At 42.9% G+C, this 20,094-nt stretch overlaps 1 protein-coding gene across 1 annotated transcript in view; it reads left to right on the top strand.

Annotated features, from left to right (window-relative positions):
- Nucleotides 1-549: 549 nt before the first annotated feature.
- Nucleotides 550-20,094, top strand: part of CENPE (centromere protein E) — a 75,867-nt gene continuing 56,322 nt past the window's right edge. Inside the window, exons 1-14 of the mRNA XM_081960011.1 lie at nucleotides 550-704; nucleotides 1,480-1,574; nucleotides 4,881-4,970; nucleotides 5,048-5,166; nucleotides 7,137-7,259; nucleotides 7,514-7,595; nucleotides 8,452-8,519; nucleotides 9,594-9,662; nucleotides 10,321-10,372; nucleotides 11,853-11,940; nucleotides 12,181-12,310; nucleotides 13,169-13,288; nucleotides 14,664-14,810; nucleotides 16,504-16,639. Of these exons, the coding sequence (XP_081816137.1) occupies nucleotides 649-704; nucleotides 1,480-1,574; nucleotides 4,881-4,970; nucleotides 5,048-5,166; nucleotides 7,137-7,259; nucleotides 7,514-7,595; nucleotides 8,452-8,519; nucleotides 9,594-9,662; nucleotides 10,321-10,372; nucleotides 11,853-11,940; nucleotides 12,181-12,310; nucleotides 13,169-13,288; nucleotides 14,664-14,810; nucleotides 16,504-16,639 (1,375 nt within the window). The 5' untranslated portion in view covers nucleotides 550-648. The remainder of the gene's footprint in view (nucleotides 705-1,479; nucleotides 1,575-4,880; nucleotides 4,971-5,047; nucleotides 5,167-7,136; nucleotides 7,260-7,513; nucleotides 7,596-8,451; nucleotides 8,520-9,593; nucleotides 9,663-10,320; nucleotides 10,373-11,852; nucleotides 11,941-12,180; nucleotides 12,311-13,168; nucleotides 13,289-14,663; nucleotides 14,811-16,503; nucleotides 16,640-20,094) is intronic.

The raw sequence follows: 20,094 nt of genomic DNA, 5'->3' as shown, positions 1-20,094 counted from the left end.
TATTCTATTAACACAGCCATTGTTTGCAAATTGGCAGCTGACGAAAGGAGCGGAGACGCTATCTGAACCATCCCACAAACTGGAGCATCATTAAGACTGAAAGATAACGAGCTGGAGTCCCAGGGATTTCCTGGCACTTCCTTGTTGCTTTCTGGTCAAAGCGACGAAAGCGGCTCCCGCGCTGAAAACCATCAAAAGGCCTCCCGTTTTGCAGGGTTTAAACCTAAGGACGCCTTCGACCAATCAGCATCCGCCTTCCCGTTTCTTCTTCCTTCTAAGGCCCGCCTTTTTAACTCTATCCCCACCGCCGCTTTTGTTTTGTTTTTTAAAAAGGCAAATAATACGAAATGTGTATATCGTCGCTCATTTTTCACGCTTTTACTCACAGGAAGAAAAGCGACCGGAATCCATGCAACATGGACTTCTCATCTAATAAGGATTAATTACATCCCTTTTCTTCTTTACCACCCCTCAAGAGCTTGGATGCATTCGCCCTTTGCGACACGGACCCTCTCTGGAATAATGGTTCAGTCCGCCTTGGGAGGAAATGGGTCTTCCCTCGCCAACCGACCAATCGGAAGAGCCCTAGGACAAAATTCAAATGCTGAAGCTCAGTTTTAAAAGATAAGTCCTAAGAAGCCAGGCGAGATGATGGAAGAAGGCGGCGTTACCGTTTGCGTGCGAGTGCGGCCACTTATTGCCAGGTGGTTTTATTTTTGTTATTATGTTTAGATATATGTTTAGATAACCAATTTCGTTGTATTTAAGTACAATGGCAGTAAAGATTATACTTATATGGGTTGCCGCTGGTTGCCTTTTTATATTTGCTGTTTCGGGGTCTTTGATCGTCAGTTTTGTAGCCCCTGTTTTCCTCCAATTCAATGTAGCATTTGTAGGATTCTCTTTTCCAATTTTCCCTTTTAATATGGAACTTATGAAAGTAAGTTAAACGGAGAGACAGAGGAGGAAGGAACGGACTTTATCAAATATATATAGGGAGGGAATAAAATGGGGGGAGGGAGCATCTCCCTTCCAGAGGTCAGTATGGTGAAATATTTAATATTAACTATTATCTGGATGGTTTGAATTCAGATCTGACCTATCTGTTCCATCTAGTTTTCCTGAACATGCTTCTCTGTTTGAAATGCACCCATTATGGAGAAAATATATCTGGTTATTAAGAATCAGCACAGACTTGAATGGCCCTAATCAATCTAAAATGCAGCAGAAGACTCCTAATTACTCCCATTTATAATTGGGTAAAACTGTGTACACTTCCTCATGTTAATTTACAAAACAAATAAAGAGTGTAGTGTGCATTTTCCAGAAGCGTTGATGTCAGAAATTACAAACCTTGCACCTGGGTGAGATCCACTACTTTTAAAGCTCATTAAGGGGCATATCAAGTTTTAGGGGAAACGGTTCTCTTTATTCCTGAAGTCATCAACTGACTTGAACACCTTGATTCATTTTTTTAAGGGAAAATGAAGAGCTGGATGAAAAAGGCCAGGTTTCATGGAAAAGTGAAGACTGCACTGTATCACAAACAGATGGGACCAGGTCATTTGTCTTTGGTAAGCCCTTGATAACTCCTGAAATGAGTATTTGTGTGGTTTTCAGCATGAGTATATGTAAAGTAATAGGAGGATTTACAAATGGGATGTCTTGATTAATTAAAAAAGCCATACTGAATGTAATAACCCACCCTCTTCATCTTTGTGCATTTTCTATGTGTATAGCCAGGGGTGGGCTTCAAACAGTTTAGCAAGGGCATTTCTTTCTTGCTGCCTCCATTTTGGGCCGCTGATTGTGGAGGCCTGCTGGAAACGAGACTTCTAAGGCAACACATGACGGGCAGATTGTGATTCGAGGCCACTTTTGCTGGCTGCACACGACGCCTCTGAAACCAGAGAGAGCACACTGCCCTGCTGAAAGTGGAAGGCGTCTATTCCCGCAACGAGACCGAATTCGTTGGGGAACGAATGGGGAAAAAATGTGCCTACATCTACAAGGCCAAAAACAACACGGTGGCTCCGGGGTGGGGGTGGGGGAGCCCAATCAGACTAGAGTCATCTGGGGGAAGGTTACCTGTGCCTACAGAAACAGAGGCATAGTGCGAGCCAAATTCCACTCCAACTTGCCCAAGCTGTTGGACACTGTATCGGAGGGATGCTGCATCCATCCAGAGTCTAAATGTACGCAGCAAATAAAATTGAAAGTATATTTCCCAAAAAAAAGTTTAGCAAGGGGTTCTCTGCATAGTTGCTGGGTGGGTGTGGTTATGGTGGGCGTGGCGTAGTCGGCTTCCTGCACCACAACTTTTGGAGGTTTTCTTTGAGCCTCCAGGAGGGCGAAAATAGTCTCCCTAGGCTCTGAAGGTAGGAAATGGGCCCGTTTGCAGCCTTCCCGAACTTCCAGTAGGCCCTTTTTTTTTACCCTCCCCAAGCCTCCGTGCACACCCTGCACTTACCTGCATCCAAAACGGGCCACATAGGGACTCCTGGGTGGGGTGGGCGGGGCCAGCCAGGAGTGGGATTTGGGGGTTCTTCAAACTGCACATGATCTTAGCTAGAGGTTCTCCCGAACCCCTGCGAACCCACAGCAGCCCACCCCTGTGTTGCAAACTGATTATTATTTTTTTGTAGCAGAAGCATTGAATATCATTCATTGTTTCAGTAATCTGTAACCCAATCTGTTTCTCTGGTGGCTAAAGGTGGCATATATGATGGGAAATTGCCACTCTTCTTTCTGTGCTCAGAACAATGACTCTTATAAATGTATGGATGAATAGTAATACTTCGACTTGTTTAGTTGTGTGGCATGCACTGCTATATCTTCTGCTGCTACTGTTCGTGCTACATTCGATAATTAACTTTCATTTTTACCTCCAAGAAGTAACTGGTTTTTTGGGGATCTATTAGCTCTAAAAACCAGGAGACTATGAATCCTAGATTTGATTTTGGCACAAAAGTTGTTTGGGTGCCACTGGCCTTTCTTAGCCTAATCCATCTCACAGTGTTGTCAGTGTGGAGAAAAGAATGGTTGATAAGATAGGATTGCCTACTGATGGCGAGACAAAAAGCTAATTAATCAAAAAGATGAGTAATTTTCTTTCTTGATGCTTAAACATCAGAAGAGCCCTTCTTGGAAAATGGTAGATTTTTACAGAGACCACCATTTTGGTCAGAGGTCTTCAAACTTGGAAACTTTAAGACTTGTGAACTTCAATTCCCAGAATTCTCCAGCCAGAGAACTTTGGGAGTTGAAGTTCACAAGTCTTAAAGTTGCCACGTTTGGGGACCCCTGATTTTGGTAATACATATATTACTTTTCTCCTTGCTGGGCAACCTAGTTGTCTCTTGAGTTTTGCCAGTTAACATCATAACTTGCTATGATCATTGTTCTGTTCTCTTTTCAGCAAATTTTTAAAATTACAAATGAGATTTTCCTGTTTGTTCTTTAAGTTTTTATCTCTTGGATTTTCTGCTCTGAAACTGATTTCATTTTTCAGTAGTTCCTTTTCTGGAAATTTTCGGATCATTTTTGTTGTTCTGTCTGGTGAATTTTCTTACATCTCCCTTTGTCCCCAGAAAGATGAATACAGTGCACTTCCTAGGTTATATTCAGATTAAAAAACTGAATGTACAATCATTAAACATGATACTCTATGAAGAATAATACTTGTGATTTAGCATAAATCAAATAAACTATATGAATGTTAATACCTATCATACAGGTCATTCACAATTGTTGTTCAATATTGGCATAATACATCCTCAAGCAATTGGTTTCAAAAGGATGAATGTGCAAAAGCTGCTTCGGCTTACAAAGTACTGATGGAACTGGAACTTGACTTACTATAGTTGAGCCCAAAATTTGTTTTTAAGGAAAACAATTAAGTGAGTTTTGCTCCATTTTATGATGTTCCTTACAACAGTTGAGTAAATCATTGCAGTTGTTAAGTTAGTAACACAGTTAGGTGAATCTGGCTTCCCATTGACTTTGCTTGTTAGAAAATCACAAAAAGGGATCACATGACCCCAGGACACCACAACTCTCTATTCTGACCTAGGCTTCTCAAGAGCATGAAGCAAACTTTTTCCCCCGAGGGAAAAAAAAACCTTTTATTAATTTCCCGTGAATTCTGCTCATTCATATCCAGCAAAGTGTCAAGGGAGGATTTATAGTCACAGACCTTATCTGGCTTGGAGAGCTGACAGGCCGATAACTGCAAAACCTGGCAAGGAGTCTCGGAGAGTCATGAACCAATTAAGCAAACTAATTGTCTCCTGCAAACTCCACTCCCCTTTAGCTCCTCTTTTATTTCCTCTGGGAGGGCCATTCATCGTCCACCTGTGGCCTTACTCCCAAGTCGACCCCTGTACTTTAGCTGTTCCCTTCGTCTGGCAACTCTGCCCATGCGCACACTGTGAACAGACTCCAGCTGTTCATCTGCCTCACTGATGTCTGACTCTGAAGGGAGCTGATAACTGGCATATGGCTCTGGCCCCCTCTCTGCCTCCAACACAGAGCCCTCATCAAAGTCTTCCCCAGACTCCAGGACTGGCCCATGTTCCTCCCCAACCTCCTCACTGTCTGAATCTGCTGCCAGCTCTGCAGGCCACTGGCAGGCCATAACACTGTCATAAATATGAGTCAGTTGTCAAGTCAGTTGTCAAATTTTTGATCTTGTGACGGGGGCATGCTGCAACAGTCGTAAGTGTGAAAAATGGTCCTATCATTTTTTTTCCAGTGTCACTGTAACTTCAAATAGTCACTAAATGAATGGTTGTAAATAGAAGAATGCCTGTATTGGCCTGATGGTTTTTCAGGGACTGGGCACAGTGTCTACAAATTAATTTTTTTGCTTTTTTTTGAAGATCGTGTTTTCCACTCTAACAACAGCACAAAGGAAGTCTACGAAGGTGTAACTGCTCCGATTATCAAGTCGGCCGTTCAAGGATATAATGGTACTTTAAATAATAATCCTTGTGCATATTTGTGCATGTGGCTATTAATTTGAACTAATCATTCTGCTTATTTTTAGGGACTATTTTTGCTTACGGTCAGACCGCTTCAGGCAAAACGTACACAATATTGGGTACCAAAGATGGTCCAGGTATCTTAACCATGGCAATTAATGATGTCTTCAATACGATCTGTAGAGTAAGTGATTCTACTGAGTGTTTATATTTCAGCTACCCAAGGCTTTTGCAGAAATGGAGATGACTGGCATTGAAACTGCAGCAGAGTTCCTAGCTTCTCGTGCCAGCATTTTTCAGGCTGTATGTCATGATTCCCATTCCAGAGGCTACAAGAAAATGAATGGAGGGTTATCAGAGAGTCCCCCCCCCCTCCCTCTGGTTTTCCATCTCCATGCAAAAATATGCTGAGTTCAAAGCAGCTTTCCAGAGCCCCTTGTAGAAGATGTGAATGTTCTTTCGATTTAACACTATCTTTTAAAGGCATAATCTGGGAGGCTTCTGTGTAAAGGTCTGGCTATTTGACCCAATCCGCAGTGTGCACAGAAGATTACTGGGGAAGAGAAGAGAGGCTGGGGTATATCAAGGGGGCTGCCAGGGCCAAAAGCCAACTACAATATGCTCAGAACACTTATTGGGAAGTGTGCTCGTCTGCTCACAAAAAGTTGGTGTCATAGTAGCAATAGCAGACTTACCGTATTTTTCGGACTATAAGACGCACCATGATTTTGCACTCTACAGACATCGTTTTTTTGCAAAAAAAAAAAAAAAAGGAGGGGGAGGGGCATGCAGAGCTTTGGGAGCCTGGGAGGGAGCGAAAAACAGCCCATTTTTCACAAAAGGTAGGGGCATGCAGAGGCTTTGGGAGGCTTGTAGAGTGCTCCAGGGGGCAAAAAAGGCCCTCTGCACATCCATTTTTGCAAAGAGAGCGGGGTTTTGGTAGGCCAAAAATGTTGTATTCCGTGTATAAGACGCACCCAGATTTTCACCCTCTTTTGGGGGGAAAAGGTGCGTCTTATACTCTGGAAAATATGGTGCATACCACTTCACAGTGCTTTACAGCCCTTTCTAAGCGATTTACAGAGTCAGCACGTTGCCTCCAACATTCTGGGTCCTCATTTTACTGACCTCTTTTACCGAAGGATGAACAACTGAGTCAATCTTGAGCCTGGTGAGATTTGAACTTTGACAGCCAGCAGTCAGTAGAAGTAGCCTACAGTACTGCACTTTACACTATGCCACCAAGGCTTATATATAGTGAACATATTGGAAGGCTAAAGAAATTTGGAGTAAAATCATTGGCTTGCTTTCAGATGTAATTAGCCATACCTGGAAAATAATTTTGCATGCGTGCCCACAATACAAGTTGTCCTTGACTTACAACCATAATTGGGACTGGAACTTCCATTGCTAAGCAAGGCAGTTAAGTGAGCTGCCTATGATTTTGTGACCGGTTTTTGCTGCAGTCGGTAAGCAAATATGGCTTCCCTCATTGACTTTGCTTGCTGGGAAAGTCACAGATAGTGATCATCTGACCCCATTTTAAACTGCCAATTGCCAAGCAGCGAGATAAAGATGACCCTGGGGATGCTGCGATGGTTGTAAGTGTGAGAATAGTCATAAGTCATTTTGTTAAGGTAATTTTGAAAGGTCATAAATTAAGGTGTCAGGGTTCCGACGGATACCCTAATTAAATCATGAGCCTTGAGCCAAGCTTCAAAAGAAATCCAGTTATACAGTCCAGAAATACAGGACTATCTGCATGTTTTTAAAATTCAAAATAACAGCTAAAAAAGCCTCTTTCACCAGGATTTTTAGTCGCATAAAAAGTGTAGAGTTTAAGTTCACTATCTAGGGGAGCACATTCTTGGGACTGTCACAAGTTGAGTTAAAAGTCTTTTTGACCACTTATGAAGAAGACCCTGTTATCAATGTATACATTAATCTTTCTTTAGCCATGAGTCCTCTGCTGTTGGACTGTCATCAGCACTGACAGATGACTTGATGTAATTAAAGTGGTAGTCTAACAAATAAAGCATGTCTGGGAATGCACATAGGAAAGATTTATGATTAATGGCATTGATAATATAAATGTATCTGTGGAACAAGGTGTCTTCAGAAGTATTGATGAATGTAATCTCTCCTAATTTTTAGATTCCAGATAGGGAATTCCTGCTCCGTATATCCTACATGGAAATTCATAATGAAACTATACAAGACTTGCTATGCAGCAACATTAGGAAAAAGAAGTCACTGGTTGTTCGTGAAGACATCAATGTAAGTACATGAGGCTGGAGAAATACGCACCTCTAGTGCTACCTCTCCAGCAAGCCTCCCCATTACAGCCATTCCTTCACTAGTCTCAATTATTCTGGATTGTTCCCGGGCTGACCAGGGTTTTTTGAAGGTTTTATTCATGGTTAAGTCAAAGTCAAACATTGGCCCAACTATATATCAAGAACAAGGCACAATACTCACAACTGATAAAGAATGTTGATTGATATAATAATAATTGAATGTTTCTCTTCTAGAGGACAATATATGTTGAAGATCTGAATGAAGAAGTAGTGGTTTCTCCAGAAGAGGTTATGAGCTGGCTGAAGAAAGGAGAAAGTAAGATTTGCTATCCAATAATGGTTTAAACTCATTGAGCATTATAGACAAACCTCAAGAGTTCTAAATCCGTTAAAAGTCACCCCTCCATATCTGCAAATGAATACATACTAGCTTCAAAACACTTTTCTTTATTGTCTCTTCCCTGCAGATGAATACTCCCCCATTCACACAACTTGTCTTTCTTGTCCACGTGGGCAACATGCTCACGTATGCTCACATATACAGTTATAGCATTACATTTATATATTGCTCCATAGTGCTTTAGAGCACTCTCTAGGCGGTTTACAGAGTTAGCATATTGCCCCCAACAATCTGGATCCTCATTTTACCAACCTCGGAAAGATGGAAGTCTGAATTAATCTTGAGCCCGTCAGGATCGAACTCCAGAGTGTGGTCGGAGTTTGCCTGCATTCTAACTACTGCACCATCAGGGCTCATATATAACTTTCTTTCTCCGTGCCTCAAGCACACATGCAAACATGTGCAAGAACATAGCAATGAAACCACTATGCTGAATTGGACATTTGTGGTACAGTACATGTTAGCCCTTTTGTTGAAAATAAAAGATGAAGAGCTTGCTGTGCTGCTACCCCTGTTCACAGCTGGAGTGGGGGTGATCTTCTGTTGTTTGGAGGGGAAAGAAAGGGCTGCTGTAAGAGTTCCCAGAAAAGAGGCGCAAAATAACAAAGAGTTGGAAGGGAAGTTGGAGGCTGTGAAGGCGTTCAGTGGGAAAAGGAAGCCAGGTGTGTTTATAGGCACCATCTGCTGAAGTCTATTTTATGGGAAACGAGAATAAGTCAGAAGAGAAAATCCAATATAAGAATGATCTGTATCTAATGTTTCTTCTAAACAGAAAATAGGCACTACGGTGAGACAAAAATGAATGAAAGAAGCAGCCGTTCTCATACAATTTTTAGAATGGTAAGTGCTAATTTTTGGATTCCTACCTTCATTTAGTTCGTGCCACAGTGTACAGCAGCATCGGCCATGCAGCTACTAAATAACCACATTAATACAAAAGATTGAATGGGACATAACTTCCACCATGTAGAGAATCATATCAATTGAGGCACTTCAGTTCTTAGTGACTCCTGTAGGACAAATGAGGCCACAGGTCTGATGAAGAAAATCCTGACCTCAAGGTTTGGGAGTTTATGGTGATAAATATAATGCTCCCTTGGTGATTTTGAGGGCATGTTCTTTATTTTTATTTGGCCAAACCATAAATCCTGTTCCCAGACAAATGGCTGTTCAGTTTTGTTTGAAAACTACACTGACAGAACAACCTTAATTCTAGGAAACAAGCTTGTTCAATTGATTGATAGCTCTCAAGATCAGAAAGTTACTTTGAGTTTGATTCTCTCTGTGTAAAGCTCTCATCCATTCCTATCACTCTGAAGAATCAATCCACATTCCTGCTGATACTATTTCTATCATATCTCCCCTTAGCCTCCTCCTTCAGACTTTGAATTGGGCTTTATCTTCTAACAATATTCAGGAACTGATGAATAAAGTAATCTCTTATGGGGAAGAATATGTTGCAAATAGCTTCATCCAGTTGTGGTGGGAGTGAATTCTTAGACAACACGGCTTTGGTGTCAGGCTAGGAAAGGTTGCCTCCTGTCCAGGAGTGGGTTCTTGAACTAGTTAGTACCGCTTTGCTACACATGTGGGCACGCTTTGCTTGTGCATGCACATTTGTGCGCAGAACCATGCCAGCGACGGCAGAAAACACCGAAGAACCGGTTCAGGGGTGTGTCAGGCCTGGGTCAATGCCGATTCTGCGACCCAGGCCTGAATTCCACTACTGGTTCAGCCGAACCGTCAGCAACCCATCTCTGCTCCTGTCCCTTAAGGTAGGGGAAATTAACCTGGTACACATGCTGCACTAAAATTAATGTGATATGTGATTCCGTTTAAATGTTTGTCTAGCTCTGTTTTGTAATGTATGAAAGTGTTTTTAAATCTGGTTCATGATATTACCTTTTTTTAAAGATCATTGAAAGTAAAGAAAAGCATACTTCTGGCTCGAGCTATGAAGGAGCTGTAATGGTTTCCCATTTGGTGAGTTATTTGTAAGATTGCACGGGTTATAATAAGTGGGATATGATAGTACACTGGTGTAACTTTATAAACATTAAGTAACAGTTATGTTTTGGTTTATACTAATAATCTAATAAATTTCACCTGAATCAGACAAAAGAAATTGGGCCGGAGTACATGGGAAACCCCTCCCTAAGTCCCATCAACAGCTACCAGAACAAAGCAAGGGGGATAAAAGGGTCCTGAAGCTCACCCACTCTTTATCATCTTTGGACCCAGACTTTGCGACTTCTGTCCCTCTCGCTGGTGCCCTCCAGCCTAGTTGAGGATGTGGTTAAGTGCACATGGGTGAAACAGCAAATATATACATTGCAGCCAGTAAAAGCTTGGTATTATTTTAAATTGAGTGTATTCTAAACACCAGTTTGTTCTTTGGTGTTCGCTCGAAAGTGATTTGAGGGTGGCTCTTTTCCAGCGCTGTGAATGTGTGAGCGAGGGACCATAAGCTGAACTTGGGAGCATGTGTGTAACACTTGCTTTTTTTATATTGGTGCTTTCTGAATTTCAGTGAGTTTGACTCATCAGTTCTAATGTTTGATTGTGCTCTTCAGCAAGTTCCACTGAAGGCAAAATCGTTCAAATAAAACTAAGCTTAACAAATTCCGTCTCAATTTTTCAGAATTTTGTAGATCTGGCAGGAAGTGAAAGAGCCAGTCAAACAGGGGCTGAAGGTATGTGTTTACTCCTCAGTGAAACTTTCTGTCTGTAATTCTGTAGTAACTTGTTCCTAATTTATTGCCTTAAATAGACTGCATTCATATCCTGCCATTTTCAAAGGCCCTCCTCAGACTGGCATACATTGCAGTTCTCCCTTTATCTTCTCCGCACTCTCTAAAGCAGGGGTGTCCAAACTTGGGAACTTTAAAACTTGTAGATTTCAACTCCCAGAATTCCCCAGCCAAAGATTCTTCCAAAGAAACTCCTGTTTTAAATTACAGGTAGTCCTCAACTTACAATAGTTTATTTAGTGACTGTTCGAAGTTACAATGGCACTGAAAAAAAGTCACTTGTGACCATTTCTTACTTACGACCATTGCAGGATCCCCATGGTGATGTAATCAAAATTCAGACATTTGGCAACTGTCTCATGTTTATGACGGTTGAGTGTCCTCGGGTGATGTGATCACCTTTTGCAACCTTCTGACAAGAAAAGTCAGTGGGGAAGCCATATTTACTTGACAACCATGTTACTAATTTAACAACTGTGACAAGAAAGGTTGTAAAACAGGGCAAGATTCACTTAAGCAAATGTCTCACAGCACCAGAAATTTTGGGCTCAATTGTCGTATGTCAAGGAGTACTTATAAATGTAGTAATGTGGGAATATGGAGATAACACATAATTGCCCGCTCCTAAATGAACAGTAAGTAATAAAGGGCTCATACTGATCATTAGGAACTGTAATGTTATATCTGCATAAAGTTAAATAGCCATTGTTGGCTAGAAATATAAGAATAAAATCACAATACAGCTATTTTTAACCTGTGCTAGATTGTGTTTTTACTTCTGTAATCATTAAAGGTTAGATATCCCAAACTACCCTTTTTCCCCCAAAATAAGACCTCCCCGAATAATAAACCCTATCGGACTTTTGAGTGCATGCGCTAAAATAAACTCTCCCCTGAAAATAAGCCCTCCCCAAAAATATTGCAACACAACAGCAGCCATGGTGTGACCACGCTTGCCGCCTCTTGCACCTCAAAAATAATAAGACCCCACCTAAAATAAGGCCAAGCGCTTATTTCAGGGGTCAAAAGAAAATAAGACCCTGTCTTATTTTCGGGGAAGCAATGTATTAATGCCCTGCTATCAGAATAAACAATTTTAAAAGGAAACTAGACAAATTCATGGCGTGTAGGGCTGTGAATGACTTTCAGTTGTCGTGGCTGTGTCATCTTTATTGTTGAGGTCTATACTTCCCAGTTCCAGTTGTAGAAGAATCTGAATGGAGAATTGCATTCGCCCTTACCTTGTAGGCTTTCAAAAGGATCCATTCAGTTACTTGTTTTGGTTTTTTTTTAAATGCTGGAGTGTGTAGACTGTGTATTTGATTCAGTACGTCTTCCTATGACCTTAAAATGAGAACTGATTTATGATGCCGTAAATCTATACAGCAATAACTGAAATGATGTGTTTTACGTATGTGCTTAGGGATTCGACTTAAAGAAGGGTGTAATATTAACCGGAGCCTCTTCATCTTGGGCCAAGTTATCAAGAAACTTTGTGATGATCAGTCTGGGTAAGAAATAAATCATTCCTGTTTCAATTGGAGCATCGAAACGTTGGATGAATTCTGAATCTCCCTTTTTCCCACTTCAATTTTTAACGTGCATCTTTTCACATGTTTAATATGGATAGTTTTATTATTGCACTAATTAGTGTTCTCACTTTGTCTAAAGATAATGAGTGGGCTGTTGAACCAATTTCCCCTCAGCCTCATCCATAATATTTTGTTGTTTTTCTCATCCCTTTGCACCAGGGGCTTTATCAACTACAGGGACAGTAAGCTAACAAGAATTCTCCAGAACTCCTTGGGTGGAAATGCCAAGACTGTTATTATATGTACAATTACACCAGCATCGTTGGAAGAGACTCTTAGCACACTCCAGGTAATTTCTAATGTTCTTGCTAAAAGGCTATGGATATGCACAAGCAGAAGAGTGCAAACAGCAGTTGTCACTTCAAAACGATATACCGTAGTTACTCTTCATATGATTATTTTTTTATATATATATATATTCTCCCCGACTATTGTACTATGTGGAAAAGTATGAGTATATTCTACTTTTATTTTGTTGATTTGTTGCATTTTTGTTTATCTTCCAACATCGGCCTCAGTACAAGTCGTTTTTGAAACTTTGTCAAAGTATAGTGCTACTCCTTAGAGACAGATAGCTAAAAAGTATTAGTTGGGGTATCAGAGCTCTGTGTAAAGGATTTATTCACAGGTAGACCTAAGAGTGGTACCGAGAAGGAATTTGTGGCCTTCCAGGCCAGTCTATGAATTAGTCTACCCTGTTTCCCTGAAAATAAGACCTCCCCGGATAATAAGCCCAATCGGGCTTTTGAACGCATGCACTAAAATAAGCCCTCCCCGAAAATATTGCAACATAGCAACAGCCATGAGGTGACCACGCTCGCCGCCTCCTGCACCTCAAAAATAATAAGACCTCCCTGAAAATAAGGCCAAGTGCTTATTTCGGGGGTCAAAAGAAAATGAAACTCTGTCTTATTTTTGGGGAAACACGATAATGAATTATTGGCTGATCTATTTCTCAATTTTGTTTACACAAAGTGCTATCAGAGAGAAGGAAAACACTCTTCATAAAGAAAGAAATATACAGGGATATCCAATAAGAATAGTATGTTTTCAGTTTATGAATGTAATCAAACAAGATTTTTTAAAATATATATATACTGATTTTTATTATATTATTGGCCTTCTCTACATATTTTGTCTCTTCTAGTTTGCCAGTACAGCTAAAAAGATGAAGAATACCCCGAAAGTCAATGAAGTTCTTGATGATGATGCTCTTCTAAAGAGATACCGTAATGAAATAGAAGATTTGAAACGCCAGCTGGAAGAAGTAAGTTGCCTAGCCTAAGTGGATTGGGTGGGTCATTTTCCAGCCCAACAGGCCAAATCCATCAGAGAGCATGCACTGTTCTAAAAACTCATTAATTGTCTGCCCAGTTTCTTGAATGCTGCATATCACAAACTTTGAACATTGCCTTCCAAGAGAATCAATGATTCATTATGTATGTTTAGATGCTACCTACATTTCAGCTGAATCTGGCAAAAGTGTTAGGACAAATTGAAAAACTGGGAAAAAAATGCATCTAGGATAGGAGCAGGAATAAAATCTGAACAGAAATTTCAGATGAAGAAGCTGGACAGTTACTTAGGAGAACTCCAAAACGTATGGACTCCTGACAGCCACAAGGGAAGCTTCTTATTACATTTTAGTAATCTGTAGCTAACTCTTATTTCTCCTCTAGTGACTTTAATTTTATTTTTTTATTTAAAATCACTTGTAGTTTTTACTCTTTGTTGTGGACACTGGGAAGTAGGAAAGTATTGATCCACTGAACATTTGTCTTGACTTACTAAGTGACTGATCTTTCTATGATCTCCATCTGAAGAAGTCAAAAATATTCTCTTTTTCCTTGGACATCCTGCCATAGATAATGTTTGCTAGTCTACCTTTCCACAGATTGTATGATTACCGTATTTTTCAGCGTATAAGACACACCTTAGTTTTTGGGGAGGAAAATGAGAAGAAGGAAAATCCTGCCTCTGCCTACCAGCATCCGTGGTATTCAGCTGGCTAACTTCCTGCCAGTGTGTGAGAGTTCATAACTTGGTCAGCCAATGAATAGGCACAGCAACTAAGTCAGCCAATGAGGGCTATTTGGACTCTGAAACAGTACTTGCTGTGTGAGCAACAAGGAGACAGGAAGGAGCCTGGCTTAGCTGAGAACTGAAAGTGAAACTGCTTGTGTTTTGCTTGTATTTACTGCTGCCTTGGAAAACCTGCTTTTGCTATTATATTATATTTTATTAATATTTTGAATCCTGCTGAATCAGTTACTTGTGTGTACTTTCTGAATGTGATTGCTGCTGCAAACTGACCAGCCAGGTCAGCTTTAGTACTTATTGGAGCCTGATTCAGCACAGATCAGACTGCCAAAATACCCCCAATCACCTGTTCCAGGTTGCAGGGATTGCCACGGACCATCGCTGCCTCCATGCCTCAGATTTTTTTGGGGGGGGGCTACATTCGGTGTATAAGACACACCCAAATTTTCTCCCTCTTTTTTGGGGTGAGTTAAGTCTTATACTCCGAAAAATATGATGTTGCATCCTGTAATGTAAATGTAAAAGTTCAAATTCTTCATGTTTATTTCCTTGCAGAACCAAAATTTCTATTTGATAAGCAGCCTTGGTATCTTCTGTTTTAGGTTTCGTCTTATTCTCAAACCAAAAATCAGTTAGCACAACTCTTGGAAGAGAAGAATTCCGTTCAGAAAGAGCAGCAAGACAGGATAAGGGCACTCACAGAGATGTTGGTGACTTCATCCTCTTTTTTGCGAGAACAGGAGCGAAAGGTAAGTATAAAGATTAAATCTTGCAGAAAGTTAGAAAGCATTGTTTGTTTGTTTTGGAATTGTTATGTTTGGGAGGATGGGAAACATTTATGTAAACATAAAGAACCCTCATTCTCCTAGCCCAGAGGTCAGCAACTTGCGGCTCTGGAGCCGCATGTGGCTCTTTCATCCTTCTGCTGCGGCTCCCTGTCGCCAGTTGGCTCCACAATTGATAGGGCTTTCGGTTAGGACAGGTAGAGGAAAAAGGACACCACGCTAGGAGGAGACTATGGTGGGGGTACCGGACCTCCGGTCAGCTTCAGAATTGAACGGGGGGGCTTCCGGTTAGGACCTTTATGGCTATTTGAGTACTTAAGGTTGCCGACCACTGTCTTAGCCTTTCAAAAGGCCATTAAGATTTAGATTTTTACCCAGACACTGGAATGCAGTATGTCTGGAGTAAGTTGTTGAGCATCCCAAGGGGTGATGAAGAAGCCAGGTTTTGTTTAGATTTTAGTAGTAATGGCTTTTATTCTTGTGATGATACAAGAAATATGATAAATCTTAAAACCAATAGCATGTCTTACATTCTAGATCTTTTAAATTCTAAAAATGTAAGTTCACGGTAAATCAAAAATTGATACATAAATATGAGATATATTTTTGAAGCACAATTGATTTAGACCAGGTGTGTCAAACTCAATTTCATTGAGGGCCGCATCAGGGTTGTGTTTGACTTTTTGGGGGGGGGTTGCTTTTCGTTTGTTTTGTTAGCCCTCTGCCAGCACAAATGGAGCTCGGGGGAGTTTGGATTCGGCCCGCGAGCCTTGAGTTTGACATCCCTTTCTCATCTTGGTGATAGATTGAGTAGTTGCAGTTGTATGAAATGGTATTTTCAGTGGTTTTGCAACTGTTTGAGAAAATAGTAAAGACTTGTCTTCTGCTGTCTTCATAAAAACAATCTTCAGTCGACAATTCTTGTTTGTCAGAACTCTTATCTGTTTCTCAAGCTTATACTAATAGCTTATATCACAAAGCTTTAGCATTGCTTGTCAGGCTGCTCTGTATTAAGACTGTTGTTGTTATTGCGAAGTTGTGTCCAATCCATCGCAATCTCATGGACAACATTCCTCCAGGCTTTTCTGTCCTCTACCACCCCCCAGGCCCATTAAAGCTCACACTGCTTCAGTGACTCCATCCAGCCCCCTCATTCTCTGTTGTCCCCTTCTTCTTTTGCCCTCAATCTTTCCCAGAATTAGGCTCTTCTAGAGTGAGTCCTTCCTTCTCATTAGGTGGCCAAAGTATTTAAGTTTCCTCTTCAGGATCTGGCCTTCTAAAGAGCAGTCAGGGTTGATGATCTCTAGGACTGAATTAGTGGGTCATAATGTCAGGTGCTGTTACATTTACATCTGCTGCTCTACTCCTTCCCTGTGAAAGATTTTTCAAAATCAACATTGCCTATATTTTTGCCACTAACGGTTTCTACTAGAGCTCCTGGCTCTACAGAGAACAAAGTTTAAGTCCTTTTATTTATCATAGGTATAATGTAACCTATCATATCAAGTCCTTTCTCAGATCGTTACAAGTTATTAAGACTTCACATCCCAGAATTCCTCAGTCCGCATGCTGGCTAAGAAATTCTGACCATGTTTGAAGTGTGGGAAAGCTTGGCCAACAAATTGTGTGCTTATTTTTATTTTATTCTTAATTTAAGGATAAAAAGAAGAGGCGTGTGACCTGGGCTCCCGGGGCTTTAAGCCAAGATGGGGGAATCCCTTTCCTGGAAGACATTCCTGGAAGAGCTAAGCGCTTCAAAAGTTCTTTGCCTTGTCTGACAGAGATGGAAGAATGTAAGTTCTTTTCCTAAGAAAATGTTTCAGTTGACTCCTAAATCTTAAAAGGAATATACCAGTTAATTGTGGCTTGTAGCAAATCAAGACTTGTCATTCGTAAAAAATTGCTAATAGTAAATGCCATCATATGCCTCTTTAGAAGGTATGCTTAACATACATGTTATTTGTCTGATACTGTTGATGTCAGGGTTCCAAATAGCATCCAAAAGTAAATCAGAGTCCAAGGTAAAGTATTGTTCAAAGTTCCAATTTATTAAGAGAGCCATGTTGGCACATCTGGGAAAACCTGAATCTGAAGTCTTCCCAGTTTTCCAACTCAGTTGAAAGTTCAAGATCTTGCCCCCACACCCACAAATCCATCACATGGAACAATCGTCCACTGCCATGGTGGAAGCTTCCACCCATCCATTTCCGGTCAGGTGCAGAGGTGCAGAGACAAAGGATGACCTTAATAATAATAATAATTTGGATTTATTAGCCGCTCCCTTTCCAAGTAGGACTCGGGGCGGCGTACAATGGAGCATAAAACATAAAAGATATATAACAGCACATAAACATACATAAATACAAAACACACATACACGCATACACGGAGGAGGTAACAAATTTCATCATTTAGACAGCTAAAAATCAGCATTAAAATACCCCAAATTGTAAAAACCCAATATGCAATTAAGAATTAATATTTAAAGACAATTTAAAAAACAGTTAGGAGGAATAAGAGAAATTACGATTGAGCCAGGCCAGATAATTGAAAGAGGTGGGTCTTCAGCTGTACACGGAAGGAGCGGAGATCGGAAGTAATCCTGATGTCACGGGGGAGGTCATTCCACAGGGCTGGGCCCATCACAGAGAAGGCTCTGCTCCTGGGTGTCGCCCCCCGGCACTGTTTGGCGGACGGCACCCGGAGAAGTCCCTCTCTGTGTGAGCGAATTGGTCGTAGGGATGTGTGGGGCAGGATGCGATCCTGCATATAACTAGGCCCTGTGCCATGAAGCGCTTTAAAGATCATAATCAAAACCTTGAAACGCACTCGGTAGACCACAGGAAGCCAGTGCAGCTCGCGCAGGAGAGGTGTTACAGGGGAGTATCTAGTCCTCCCCATAATCACCCGCGCGGCCGCGTTCTGGACCAACTGTAGTCTCCGAGTGCATCTCAAGGGAAGCCCCATGTAGAGAGCATTGCAGTAGTCCAGGCGAGACGTCACTAGCGCATGGGTGACTGTGCGTAGGGCATCCCGGTCCAAAAAGGGGCGCAATTGGCGCATCAGGCGAACCTGATGGAACGCCCCCCTAGCCACGGCTGTTACATGATCATCCATGGACAACCGGGCATCCAGGAGGACGCCCAAATTGCGCACCTGTTCCATGGGGGCTAGTTGGACGCCCCCGATGGCCAGAGATGGAAGCACCTGGTTGAACCGGGAGGCCGGGAGCCACAGCCACTCCGTCTTGGCAGGGTTGAGTTTTAGTCGGTTGCCATCCATCCAGACCCGTACGGCCTCCAGACACCGGGACATCATTTCGACGGCCTCATTGGGGTGGTTCGGGGTGGAAATGTATAGCTGAGTATCATCAGCATACAGATGATATCCCACCCCAAAACCACGGATGATCTCGCCCAGCGGTTTCATATATGTGTTGAACAGGAGAGGCGAGAGCACCGATCCCTGTGGCACTCCACATGTGAGTGGCCTCCGGGTCGAGCTCTGCTCCCCTGCCAACACACGTTGCGTCCGATCAGAGAGGTAGGAGCCAAACCACCGTAACACGGTGCCCCTGACTCCTAGCCCCTCTAGCCGGTGCAACAGGATACCATGGTCGATGGTATCGAACGCCGCCGAGAGATCTAATAGGACCAGGATAGAGGAACAACCCCTATCTCTGGCCCTCCAGAGATCATCAACCAATGCGACCAAGGCCGTCTCCGTGCTGTGCCCGGGTCGGAAGCCGGACTGGCGCGGGTCTAGATAATCATTTTCCTCCAGGTGACGTGGGAACTGCTCTACCACCACACTCTCTACAACCTTCGCTAAAAAAGGAAGGTTGGAGACAGGACGATAATTGACTAGGTCCGTCGGATCCAGGGAAGGCTTCTTGAGCAGGGGCCTCACCACCGCCTCTTTCAAGGCGGCCGGTAGAGACCCCTCACCCAGCGAGGCGTTCACCAGGCCAAGGAGCCAGTCGCGCGTAACCTCCCAGGATGCCAGTACAAGCCAGGAGGGACACGGGTCCAATACACATGTGGTGGGTCGCAGACGTCCACGTAACCTGTCCAAATCCTCGATGGCAACCGAGTCAAACTCCTCCCAAAGCGGTCCCTCAAGACTCGCCACGGGCGTCTCTACTGAACCACTGAAAGGGGCCCATCCCATCCGGATTTGAGCGACTTTGTCCTGTAGATATTTCCCAAACTCCTCTGCTCTGCCCTGTAATGGGGCTTCCCGTGGTCTCTCAAACAAGAGAGAGCGGGTCACCCGAAACAGGGCGGCAGGGCGGCTATCTGCAGACGCAATAAGAGCGGCACAATGTTGACGTTTGGCCACTCTTAATGCCACAAGGTACGTCTTCAAAAAGGCTCGTGCCTGTGCTCGGTCAAGTTCGGAACGGGAGGATCTCCAACGACTCTCTAGGCGTCTCTTGTGGCGTTTCATCACCCTTAGCTCCTCGGTGAACCAAGGTGCCAGGGTGGTTCGTCGCCGCAGGAGAGGCCGCAAAGGCGCCACCCGGTCTAGGACCCCGGTAGTCGCACTATTCCATGCGTCTACCAGGTCCTCCACTCGGGGGCGGGTCAGGTCCACAGGGGGTGGCCCAAGTTCCGTCTGGAACCTATCCGGTTCCATCAGGCGCTTGGGGCGGAACCATCTAATACCTTCCAGTTCCGCCTCCTCGCGGCGGGGGGTAGCACCAGGGAAGTCCAGCCGGAGAAGTGAGTGATCCGACCATGACAGGGGAATAATGTCTAGGTCCCCTATTCCCAGATCACTCGTCCACTGGCCAGAGACGAAAACAAGGTCCAGGGTGTGGCCTCCCTCGTGAGTAGGGCCCTGAATTAACTGGGTCAGGTCCATGGCTGTCATGGAAGCCATGAACTCCCGAACCCCCTCAGACGCTTCTCCCATCGACGGCAGATTAAAATCCCCCATCACTAAAAGTTTGGGGGTCTCAACCGCCACCGATGAGATCAGCTCAAGGAGTTCGGGCAGGGCCGCTGAAGTATAGCGAGGAGCCAGGTATACTATCAGCAGGCCCAACTGCCTCCCTGGGCCCCATCTCACGACGAGGGACTCACACCCGGATGTCTGCGGCACGGTTTAGTTTTCTAGAAAGAATTTTGTTATGGCTACATACCATCTAACTCCGTACAATCCCCCCTCCCACTTTCCCACAATAGAAAATGCATAGTAGAATAATAGAAAGTGTGGCAGGCCTAAGATCCACAAGAAAATATGG

Source organism: Natrix helvetica (genome assembly GCF_964273705.1).
Source record: "Natrix helvetica genome assembly, chromosome: 7".
In the NCBI taxonomy this organism is placed as follows: domain Eukaryota; kingdom Metazoa; phylum Chordata; class Lepidosauria; order Squamata; family Natricidae; genus Natrix; species Natrix helvetica.
Note: the sequence above shows the minus strand (reverse complement) of the source record. Positions and strands in the feature narration are given on the sequence as shown.